Source organism: Lottia gigantea (assembly GCF_000327385.1).
Source record: "Lottia gigantea unplaced genomic scaffold LOTGIsca_56, whole genome shotgun sequence".
In the NCBI taxonomy this organism is placed as follows: domain Eukaryota; kingdom Metazoa; phylum Mollusca; class Gastropoda; family Lottiidae; genus Lottia; species Lottia gigantea.
In genome coordinates, this window is record NW_008709919.1 from 93,820 (window position 1) to 106,136 (window position 12,317).

The 12,317-nt window shown below is 32.4% G+C and overlaps 1 protein-coding gene across 1 annotated transcript in view; it reads right to left on the bottom strand.

Moving 5' to 3' along the window:
• Positions 1-12,122, bottom strand: part of LOTGIDRAFT_234824 (hypothetical protein) — a gene marked incomplete at both ends in the record, with an annotated part of 75,506 nt that extends 63,384 nt beyond the window's left edge. Inside the window, 21 exons of the mRNA XM_009063153.1 lie at positions 1,189-1,369; positions 1,790-1,945; positions 2,259-2,365; positions 2,484-2,603; positions 2,732-2,851; positions 2,980-3,099; positions 3,297-3,460; positions 3,946-4,054; positions 4,540-4,639; positions 4,887-5,111; positions 5,417-5,557; positions 6,073-6,480; positions 6,807-6,899; positions 7,249-7,481; positions 7,677-7,791; positions 8,268-8,480; positions 8,727-8,914; positions 10,295-10,460; positions 10,931-11,092; positions 11,609-11,697; positions 11,930-12,122. Of these exons, the coding sequence (XP_009061401.1) occupies positions 1,189-1,369; positions 1,790-1,945; positions 2,259-2,365; positions 2,484-2,603; positions 2,732-2,851; positions 2,980-3,099; positions 3,297-3,460; positions 3,946-4,054; positions 4,540-4,639; positions 4,887-5,111; positions 5,417-5,557; positions 6,073-6,480; positions 6,807-6,899; positions 7,249-7,481; positions 7,677-7,791; positions 8,268-8,480; positions 8,727-8,914; positions 10,295-10,460; positions 10,931-11,092; positions 11,609-11,697; positions 11,930-12,122 (3,403 nt within the window). The remainder of the gene's footprint in view (positions 1-1,188; positions 1,370-1,789; positions 1,946-2,258; positions 2,366-2,483; positions 2,604-2,731; positions 2,852-2,979; positions 3,100-3,296; positions 3,461-3,945; positions 4,055-4,539; positions 4,640-4,886; positions 5,112-5,416; positions 5,558-6,072; positions 6,481-6,806; positions 6,900-7,248; positions 7,482-7,676; positions 7,792-8,267; positions 8,481-8,726; positions 8,915-10,294; positions 10,461-10,930; positions 11,093-11,608; positions 11,698-11,929) is intronic.
• Positions 12,123-12,317: the final 195 nt, after the last annotated feature.

Consider the following 12,317-nt stretch of genomic DNA (forward strand, 5'->3'; position numbering starts at 1 on the left):
GTTGAAGAATATTGGCATAGAAGGGTCACAAAAATATTGGCAAAGTAAGTTAAGGAATATTGGCATAGAAAGTCACAAAAATATTGGCAAAGTAAGTTGAAGAATATTGGCATTGAAAGTCATTAAAAATATTGGCAAAGAAAGTCACAAAAATATTGGCAAAGTAAGTTGAAGAATATTGGTATAGAAAGTCACAAAAATATTGGCAAAGTAAGTTAAGGAATATTGGCATAGAAAGTCACAAAAATATTGGCAAAGTAAGTTGAAGAATATTGGCATTGAAAGTCATTAAAAATATTGGCAAAGAAAGTCACAAAAATATTGGCAAAGTAAGTTGAAGAATATTGGCATAGGAAGTCACAAAAATATTGGCAAAGTAAGTTGAAGAATATTGGCATTGAAAGTCATTAAAAAATATTGGCATAGAAAGTCACAAAAATATTGGCAAAGTCAGTTGAAGAATATTGACATAGAAGGGTCACAAAAATATTGGCAAAGTAAGTTGAAGAATATTGGCATTGAAAGTCATTAAAAAATATTAACATAGAAAGTCACAAAATATTGGCAAAGTCAGTTGAAGAATATTGACATAGAAGGGTCACAAATATATTGGCAAAAGTAAGTTGAAGAATATTAACATAGAAAGTCACAAAAATATTGGCAAAGTAAGTTGAAGAATATTGACATAGAAGGGTGACAAAAATATTGGCAAAGTAAGTTGAAGAATATTAGCATAGAAAGTCACAAACATATTGGCAAAGTAAGTTTAAAGATATTGGCATAGAAAGTCACAAAGTTTGGCAAAGTAAATAAAATACAAAATTAGCCCATTCTTTATCAGTTTCAATATGTCAACAATTTTGGAACTTTTCATGCACAGTTTGTAATATAATGGCTTAATTTTTCAGCCCATTCGACCGGACACATTTTTCAGCTGCTCTGACTAGCACCACTTTCAAAATGAGACTATGTTAAAAATTCACAAATACTAACAGAATAGCCAGAATTAGTGACTGCTAAACTTCTGTCATACTTGTGGGCACGGTAATATTTTGACATTTTGTGGAAGTGCATGCACATGAAAAAGCAAATGGTCATTGGCATATGGTCTCATGTACAGTACACAGTAATGAGCAGTTGGACATAAAACTTCATTGAATAATGGTTTATGAATATTTATTTTCTTACCCTTTTTACAAGTTCCTTGTCCATTACAGTCAAAAGGACAGATAATGTCATCTATTTCTGGGTCTATTGTTATTACACCATTGATGGTAATCCAGAATTCAATATTGATCTCTATTACTATGGTACATTGTAATTTCAAACTTTCCAAAGCTGTTTGAGCGAATGATGTATCACCAAATACCTGAAAATTAGCAATTGATGCAACACATTATATCTACATACATATTAATTATGTTCATCAAAAGTATAGTTTGTCCATTAGGTACCCATAAGCTTATATAATTATGGTTGACTGGGGGAAGAGTTCAAACAAAAATGTCTATTGACATCAATTTCATGATTACATCATTGCACACTGAACAGCATTGCCCATCTTCATTAGCCCTATCAAGTGCAGACAATTAGAACGTAAAACTACTGTATTAATGCTGTAGAATATAGTATAGTGACACAACAACAAGTAACAGATATATCTTATCAAGCTTGCAGCATACATTGACTCTTACTCTACTAATGACGTCTGCTGATGGCCATACAAGCTTGTGCAAGAAACAACTAACAATTGCTCGAATAAAACAAAACAAAACATGAAGAAATGTACCTGAATGTCTTCGATACAAGCTTGTACTGAAGAGAATGTATTTAAGGCAGGTATTTTACTAGTACAAACGTTACCAACTTGACTTTGTAAAACATATTTCTGACAGAATTCAGTTGCTGTTTCTAGAGTATATTCACCAGACGGCCATGTTGGAATCTAGGAAAAAGAAAATGTATGAAAACAATTAATGTTCAAGGCTATGGTTTATCAATCGTACCTTGGTCTTCGAAACAGGAATTGCTAAGTAGATCACTTCAGTTCGGGTCTAAAGACGGGCCTCATCAGTTTGATAATACCCAGCCAATCAAATTTCTGCCCTCTCCAATGATGAGATTTTGTGACGCCAACAAAAGGTCTAATGCTCTCTGAATACATCCTTGCATTCCTTTCGGAAATGTTTTGGTACATTACTTTACAAATTTTGATTTCATGCCAAAAGCCATCTAAGTTAAATAAATGGTGAACTTACTTTATGTATATAGGTTTCATCATATTCAAATATTGTATCTGGTTGTGTATCACAGTTTGTAGTTCTTGTATATGATTGTGATATCAGATAATCTGTTACATCAGTACCTACAATACAAATTTATAATATCGTGTATCATATAGTCGAATACATTGGTTGTGTATCACAGTTTGTAGTTCTGGTATATGATTGTGATATCAGATAGTCTGTTTCATCAATACCTACAATACAAATTTATAATATCATGTATCATATAGTCGAATACAAATATTGTATTTGGTTGTGTATCACAGTTTGTAGTTCTGGTATATGATTGTGATATCAGATAATCTGTTACATCAGTACCTACAATACAAATATATAATATCATGTATCATATAGTCGAATACAAATATTGTATTTGGTTGTGTATCACAGTTTGTAGTTCTGGTATATGATTGTGATATCAGATAGTCTGTTTCATCAATACCTACAATACAAATATATAATATCATGTATCATACAGTCGAATACAAATATTGTATTTGGTTGTGTATCACAGTTTGTAGTTCTTGTATATGATTGTGATATCAGATAATCTGTTACATCTGTACCTACAATACAAATTTATAATAGCATGTATCATATAGTCAAATACAAATATTGTATTTGGTTGTATATCATAGTTTGTAGTTCTTGTATATGATTGTGATATCAGATAGTCGGTTACATCAATACCTACAATACAAATTTATAACATCATGTATCATATAGTCGAATACAAATATTGTATCTGGTTGTGTATCACAGTTTGTAGTTCTGGTATATGATTGTGATATCAAATAGTCTGTTACATCAGTACCTACAATACAAATTTATAATATCATGTATCATATAGTCGAATACAAATATTGTATTTGGTTGTGTATCACAGTTTGTAGTTTTAGTATATGATTGTGATATCAGATAGTCTGTTGCATCAGTACCTACAATCCAAATTCGAAATATCATGTATTATATATAGTTGGATACTGATAAGGAATTTTGTCTTATACTGACCTCGTTTTCGTTTCTTCAAACTATCAAAACAGCCACGTACAAAACCATTTCCAGCACAACTGATATCTCCACCTTGTCCACATGTGCAATATGTGGTGGCAGTTTGTCTTGATAGTTCAGTACTAGCACATACACCACCATATATACTGTCCTTTTTGTTTACTCTGAAAACATTTATTGTAGCAATTTTTTATATGATGAATAACACATCTCCACCTCCTCTTTCAAGTGAAAAGCATCTCGTTGTTCAGAAGGGACAATAAATCAAGGCCTAATTGCTGCAGGCTGTCCATGTTAATGATTCTTCAACACAGTGGTTCCCAATCTATTTCAGCCTTCACACCCCCGGAGCAATCATGTGGACCTTTCACACCCTTTCACATGTGAGGTTCTCTCTCAACTGAAAATAAATTTTTCTCCTACACCAGTTGGCCAAACCTCTAACAACCTAGTCCCACAACCTCAGGGGGTGAAAACACTCCAGGTTAGGAACCAGGACTTTAACAGCTGCTAATTGAATAAATGTTAGTCACTGGAGCTTTCCTGACAAACCACAAAGTAGCCTATGTATAGATGTACCCATCTTCATTAGCTGGAGTAGAAAATTATTATGTTAATTTAATGAAATAAGTAAATAAGTCAAACTTACCTCCAAAGTTTTGAGAAGTCATCTGGGAATTTACCCTTGAGAGACAGATATTTTCCATCTGGTGTCAGATAGTCATTGTCTTTATCATTATCATAGGTACCACATAAACCTGAAATCAACAATCAGATGTAACTGGTAGAAATACTAACTCACGACAACAGTGAAATCAAGCTGAAGGTTAAATAAATTGATCAAGTTAGCATATCAGCAACGCTACAAAATCGTTCATTATAAAGTGTTTGTAAAGAGGTTTTCAAAACAAATTGTATATGTATCGGGTCACTGATAGCATCAATTTGCATCATTCTAATTTTCAATCAGATGCTTGTGGTTCATGCAATTTCATTAAAACTAAAGACAAAATATGCTTGTATCACATTAATGATGTTATCAAACACTTGGTTCGTGTGGAATTTCAGGAACTTCTGGTTGAAAATTGCAATGGTGTAAATTGATACCATCAGTGTTCCCAACACACATACAAAATTTTAGAAAACCTCCTTACTCCTTTAAATTTAATTATAGTTAATTGGTATTATAGATTCCCATTTCATTCAATTGCATATATAACCAAAGCAAAGAAAAACACTCTACCTTCTGTTTGCTTGAAATCCACAGAGGAGGCTTGAACAAACAGGTTGATATTACGTCCGTTAACTTTAACAGAGACAATCATACCACTTGGTAACATAATCTAAAATAATGTTATATTTGGTCTACTCTGATGTATAGAACACTTGTTTCTAATCCATATCAATTGAAAAAAATAATTTGTAATTCTATCAGAAATTAGATAACACTAAATCAGACATCTTGAAAAATTACAGGAAAAACATAAGTTTGTAAATAAATAACTAAAGTTATTAAATAAATGTAGATAGACAAACTTCTTTTCAAAAATAAATTGATATACGAAACTGCGATCTTCAGACCAAACTTACAGTGTATTTTCTGCCCTTGTTATATTGTATGACTTGGAAACCAGGTGTCACCTCGCCATTTTTATACAAAGTGACAGTGACTGGATGCTTTCTATTATAATCTTTCTTAGGCCCACATTTATCTATGATAACTACATCATCATCTACTTTAACAGCTACAGCACAATTACATGATGCTCCTTTTCTCTTGTTATTACTAGAGCACGGTCTGTAGAAGGCATGAACCTAGATGTACCAAAATTAAAGAAATAAACAAAATTTGTTAATACGGGGGAGCAAGGCCAATGTCATAATCTGTCGTGCCTTCTCGAGTATTTACAAGCTAAAACTTGGATGTGCTTTGAAGAACAAAGGAAGGTAGAAAAAAAATAGAACCAATCCCAAACGCTGCAGAATGAGAGAATCGATCAGATCATCTCATACTACACTGAATGTCAAGATAGTTCTCGTGCTCCGTAGCAGAACCCAAACCCCTCACCCTGCAGACTTCTGCTTTTCTATCAGACACACTAAATATTAAGCCTACTTACAGCGTAACTGAATTTAACATGTCTGTATAAAATAAACTCTCCCAGGAAGAAGTTGTTATAGTATCTACCATCAAATGTTGTAATATGAGGATCATTGACAGAAGAACAAGTTGAACCCTTGTCGTTATCTTCTATTTCTAACTGTAAGCAAAAATAACCTTACAATTATTAATATTATTAATATCATTATTAATATTATTAATATCATTATTAATATTATTAATATTATTAATATTATTAATATTATTAATATTATTAATATTATTAATATTATTAATATTATTAATATTTATATAAATATAAACTTTTACATAGAGAAATACCAGACTTGAGACAATAAATATTGATTTTGAAATTTATTGCGACACAAGACCCAGAATTTCATGAAACCACCCAGAAAAACATTTGATTTCAATGCCACCACCATTTGAAAATGAAGAAAAGAATAAATGTGTATGTTTTATTTCAAAAGTTTCATGCAATGCCATAACTTGCAATGTTTTCATACCCTCCAGTTTCACTGTATACTTCAGTTCTTAAATACTGAATACAGTTTAAGCGAAATAAGTTGCACCAAAAGCTAAAGCATGAGATATTATTTCCCAAACTAACTATTAGGTCCTTAAGTACGGTTTTTGAAAAATAAAGCAACTTACGTTAATTTGACCAATTTGATAAGTAACAAAGGTCACTGTAGAATTTCTGGAGGGAATTTCAGTGCTAATCATAACTTTGCGTTTCTGGTTCTTGTCTTTTTTCAGATCAACTGTTGCTCGGACAGAAATAGTAAACTGCGTCATCCAATTCTCTTCTGTTAGGAAAATACCACAGGCTGGTACAGTAGAGTTATCCCCCTTGACTTGTTCAATTACAGCTTGCGGCATGATTTGTTTGGAACTCGGACAATAGATGTCTTTTGCATCAGACGGGATATGGTATTTCAGTTGAATGGAACAATCTGGTTTGGTTTCTGGACACAGAATAGATGGTGGAAATGTTGATTTGACTCTGAAAACTTTACCATCTTCACCCTCTTTAATTTTTAAGGTAGATTTAGTTATGACCTACCAGAAAGAAACACAATCTCAATAGAACATTTTTAATTATGGAAATAAATTACCAAAAATAACAAAACTAAGATGGAGCACAGTTGCATGGTGTCAGAAGATGAGTATGTTCTGCTTTGCGTCTAATTAGTGAATGAGAGTAGGCATCTTTTGAACTTTAACAGAGTAGCAGAAATCTTATGGTTTCACAATGGCCTTTTTCACAAGCATTGTTCTGATCCAATGTATTCTGCTGAAAATCTGAAATCTGAAATCCTTGTATGTCCATAAGGTAATGAAACTGAAATGATTGGCTATATTAATAGACCAAAACACCCACTAACCTGAATTTCCACAATAAAATCCTCAGATTTGACTAATGGACTTCTGGTATTGTTACAATCTGTTGTTATACATGCAACTAAACCACAGAAAACCTGCAATAAAAATATGTAATGACCCCTTTTGTACGAAAAGGATATTTTAGATTGGTTAAAATTCAATGCCTCCTATGAAGTCATTTGGATAAAGTCTCATTATTTATTGAAGAGGTTTAACGGCATATGCTATGGTAACCCCATACTTATAAAATATTGACGAAAAAGTTGACGAAGACATATATAAAAAAATGAGAGCCAATAATTAAGGGATCTTGAACATTCACAGTTGGTAACTGAAATAACCACAAGTATATCTGACCTTCTTGGTAGGTGTCTAACTCAATGAGTCACCATAAAACATAATGTAGGAAAGAAAGCAAAATGAGTTAAAATTGGCAAAACTTACCTTAGTACCATAATCCAAACTATCAATGGAGGATCGTGGTAAAGTATCCATGGTGACATTTCTTTCTATTTCTACTTCAGTAATTTGGACATCATCCACAAACCATTGTGTAAAGATAGTGAGAGTAGTATCATTATCAACGTAACTAGACCAGTCACAGACAAAGTTAAACATTGGCTCTGTTTTATTATAGCTGGTTTTTAAGGTAGGGATCACTCCTATATCAGTAAAGGCTGAAAAACAAAATGGCAGACATGTACTAAATAGTCAGAAATTTGGCCTGTCAGATGTGAAATGAAATGAGTATTTACATTCTACTTTTCAAAAGACAAGTATGCAATTCTGGAACTGTTTCTATGACAACTGCAGGCATGGCTGCATCAAACACTAATTAGTGTTTGATGCAGAAGTGAAAAGTGACAACTTACATTGACGATTTGTCCAGCTAGTAATGTTACGTTGAGGATCACATAATAAATTATCATTCTCATCAGATGTATCTCCTATTTTATAACATGTATCATCTATATAACAATATTTGTCCTGAAATAAACCATTGGTAATACATATTTACATAATGGATAGCTAGGTTCAAACAGCCATTTTGCTAAAAGCTGATGATACATGTAGATCAAGATAATGTGATTATGAAACAGTTTAAGATGCTTCTTTTTTCCTTATGGGTTTACATCTATTTTGCTCAAGAATCTGAACAAATTTAATGAACAAAATGTTAATGATCAAGAAAATATTCAACCAACCATATGCTCAAACCACAGTAATCTGGAAGCAGACTTCTGCTGAATTGAGTTGGAATAAGATATTTACTATCTCAAAGTGTGGACAAGGTTCTGTTTTCAGCTATTGTTAGTAACTAATTGTCAAATTGCATAGCAACCAGAATTAGAGATCCAGCCATGTTTCATGGTGAGCATATATCTTTGATATACTCTGTAAATCTATGGCTGCCTCAGTAACAATATTACTGATGACTAACTGTTTTTGACAAATGTCATTACCTTCAGCTTGCATCCATCAGCAGAACATTCAAAACATCTTGTATCGTAGACTTTGTAAGTCTGGACTGTACTGACCAGTAAACCATTATTAGTAACACTAATTTCATACGAGCCTTTAGATGGCAGTTTACATTGGATATATTCATAGGTAAAAAATATAGTTTGTGTAGTAACTGTAACACCAGTTGATACGTAGTTGTATTCGCCATCATACTGAAAGGAAAATGTCAACAATTAGATCCTTGGTTACCAGCCTCGGATACCAATATCCTCTAGAGGTTCTTACGTACAACACAGGGGATACCAAGCACATGTCTTTTTCAACTGTACCTATCCATGGTAAAGATTTTTTTATGATGGGCAATGCAGAAGTACAAGATAGCTTTAAAAGGTTTAAGTGGAATAGCAGGAACCACATACATCTGATTGAAAATTGGTAAGTTTGTTTTCATGAATTACCTGTAATTTGGTGACAATACACGTAAGGTTGTCAGAGATGATAAACGGTCCACCCAATATACCAATACTTTTACATTCATTCACTTTCAAATCACACTGGTTTCCAGTAGTAAATTTGATAGAGGGCGCTACTGTTTTATTGACAGAACAATCAGCTCCTATATATCCTTCATTACATTTACACGCACCTAGAAAACAAAGTACATCAATAATTCATTACATTTACACGCAACTAGAAAACAAAGTACATCAATAATTCATTACATTTACATGCACCTAGAGAACAAAGTACAACAATAATTCATTACATTTACATGCATCTAGAAAACAAAGTACATCAATAATTCATTACATTTACACGCATCTAGAAAACAAAGTACATCAATAATTCATTACATTTACACGCATCTAGAAAACAAAGTACATCAATAATTCATTACATTTACACGCAACTAGAAAACAAAGTACATCAATAATTCATTACATTTACACGCAACTAGAGAACAAAGTACAACAATAATTCATTACACTTACATGCATCTAGAAAACAAAGTACAACAATAATTCATTACATTTACACGCACCTAGAAAACAAAGTACATCAATAATTCATTACATTTACATGCACCTAGGAAACAAAGTACATCAATAATTCATTACATTTACATGCACCTAGAGAACACAGGACAACAATAATTCATTACATGTACACCCACCTAGAAAACAAAGTACAACAATAATTCATTACATTTACATGCACCTAGAAAACAAAGTACAACAATAATTCATTACATTTACACCCACCTAGAAAACAAAGTACAACAATAATTCATTACATTTACATGCACCTAGAAAACAAAGTACAACAATAATTCATTACATTTACACGCACCTAAAGAACACAGTACAACAATAATTCATTACATCTACACGCACCTAGAAAACAAAGTACAACAATAATTCATTACATTTACACCTACCTAGAAAACAAAGTACAACAAAAATTCATTACATTTACACGCACCTAAAGAACACAGTACAACAATAATTCATTTCATTTACACCCACCTAGAAAACAAAGTACAACAATATTTCATTACATTTGCATGCACCTAGAAAACAAAGTACAACAATAATTCATTACATTTACACCCACCTAAAGAACACAGTACAACAATTCATTACATCTACACGCACCTAGAAAACAAAGTACAACAATAATTCATTATATTTACATGCACCTAGAAAACAAAGTACAACAATAATTCATTACATTTACACCCACCTAAAGAACACAGTACAACAATAATTCATACTAAATCAACATGTTCTCCGCCAAACATTTCAATGGTGGGTGTCACACGAAGCAGATCATGCTAACTCTTTTCAAAAAACACCTGATGGTACTTCTCTTTGGAGGAGTCACCTATTATGCAACTTTTACACTCAATTTTGCCATACTTTGGACAAGATTTTGATCGATGGATTTGTCTTGCTTGTACAAATTTTTATTATCCATATTTTAGAGTTTTCATCCATGAATAGTAAGAAGTTAAAATATTTCATACCTTGAGAACAATAACCATTTCCACTGCACAGATTAGGGCAAATTTCAGTGACGATAAAATCTACTCTTCCTCTACTCCATAAGGTGACATCTCTACTGTATAGTGATAAACATTGCTCAACAAAGTTGGTTAAAGCATTTTCTGCCCATGTCAAATCATCTGTGATCTAAAACAAAAAATCCCAAATTTTTCATTAGAAGTGGCACACCTTATGTAAAACGCTTCCATGCACAAGGTTTGGTCTAACATAGGAAAAACTGCAATCAAGACATAAAATAGCGCAAATTGCAGAAATATTGTTTAGACGGTTATCAGAAGGCAGTTGTGTGACCACAAAAACTGACCAAAATTCAGAATGAACAAAGTAGTAATATCAATAGTAAAGCTTACAAATGCAGAATAGCTTAGAGGTAATAGTTCAAAGAATATCAAAGGCCAGAGTTATCTGCTTGGGAGAGATCAATTTGGCCAAGGACCAGCAGGTAGAGAGGATCCTTAACTGTGAACCTAAGTTGTTATCCTTGTATAACATAGTTGTTTCTTTCTTTCTAATGGTGTGTAAATAAAAAATAAGTTATGTATCTTGTCATACATAAATCAAATGAATAAGAAAAAACTTTCAGAAGATGAAACTACCTTAATATCAATGATACAGGATTGTAAGGTTCTCTCGATCTCAGCATCGAGTAATCCAATTTCATAACATGATCCACCAATACTTGTACTAACAATATAATTAAAACAATACTCGCGTGCATCATCTTCTGTTTTACCAAGTGGAGTTGGGAATGTCGATACCTAAAATCAGTAAACATTGTCAATCATAAGAAAACAACAAACATTGCCAGTGTCCAGAAATAAGCATACAGCAATTTTTAACAGTGCTCAAAAATCAGCAAACATTGAAGACTAAGAAATCAGTGAGCAAACATTGTAAGAGTTTAAAAAATCAGCAAACATTATCAGTTCATAAATCAACAAACATTGCCAGTATCCAGAAATCAGCATACTGCAATTTTTAACAGTGCTCTGAAATCAGCAAACATTGTCAGACTAAGAAATCAGTAAGCAAACATTGTCAGAGTTTAAAAATCAGTAAACAATGTCAGTTTTTGGAATAATCAAACATTGTCATTGTTCAGAAATCAGCAACCATTACCAGTGTAACAATAACTGCAAACATTGTCAATGTCCAGATATACCAGCAAACATTGTCATTGTTTAAAAATCAGTAAACATTGTCACATAATTCACTAGAATTTTACATAAATCTTTAAAAATCCGACAAATACTTGCCTTTGATATGTAGTCTACTTCATATTCGAAGATAACTTTTTTAGTATCTACTGTACAGCCTAATGGTGATATAGCTTCTTGTAAAAACAACTTGGTTACATCAGTTCCTATTACAATAAAGACAGTAAGACCATGAGGTGTGCAATGAGGGAAATATTAAGTTTTAAAAGATGACCAAACCTAATCACATAGCATAAGCTTTTTTTTTCAGAGTCTCAAAAATTTGAAAAATAACTATATTTCATTAATAGAAATTTTCATTTTTAAACCAAATAATTGAACGTATGTCGGCTTCAAGAGGAACAAGGATTATTGCATCTTGGGAAAGGACCAACATACCATCTGTAATGGAGAGCTCTATATCATCATCCTGATAACAAGATACTATATCATTATAAGGTGAACACTCTGGTCCTGATGGTAAACATTTACAGTAAACTAGTTGTTTATTGTTACTCTCTAGTTCTTCACATATACCAGAATAATGACTTTCTGCTTCTTTAACTCTGTAAAGGCAATAACATTTGTCCATTACAGCTGACCAGTGAGTAAGTATTTCATGTTAAAAACTGGTATCAGGTGTCTTGAAGAGTAAGCATACCCTGACATTATTAGACATCAATATCTTTAAAACATATATATCAAGATGTGTCTAGCCCATATTTTTAAGGTGTGTCAAGCCTACTTTGTATTTTAATCATTTGATTTGTCAGAGTATTTTATTTGT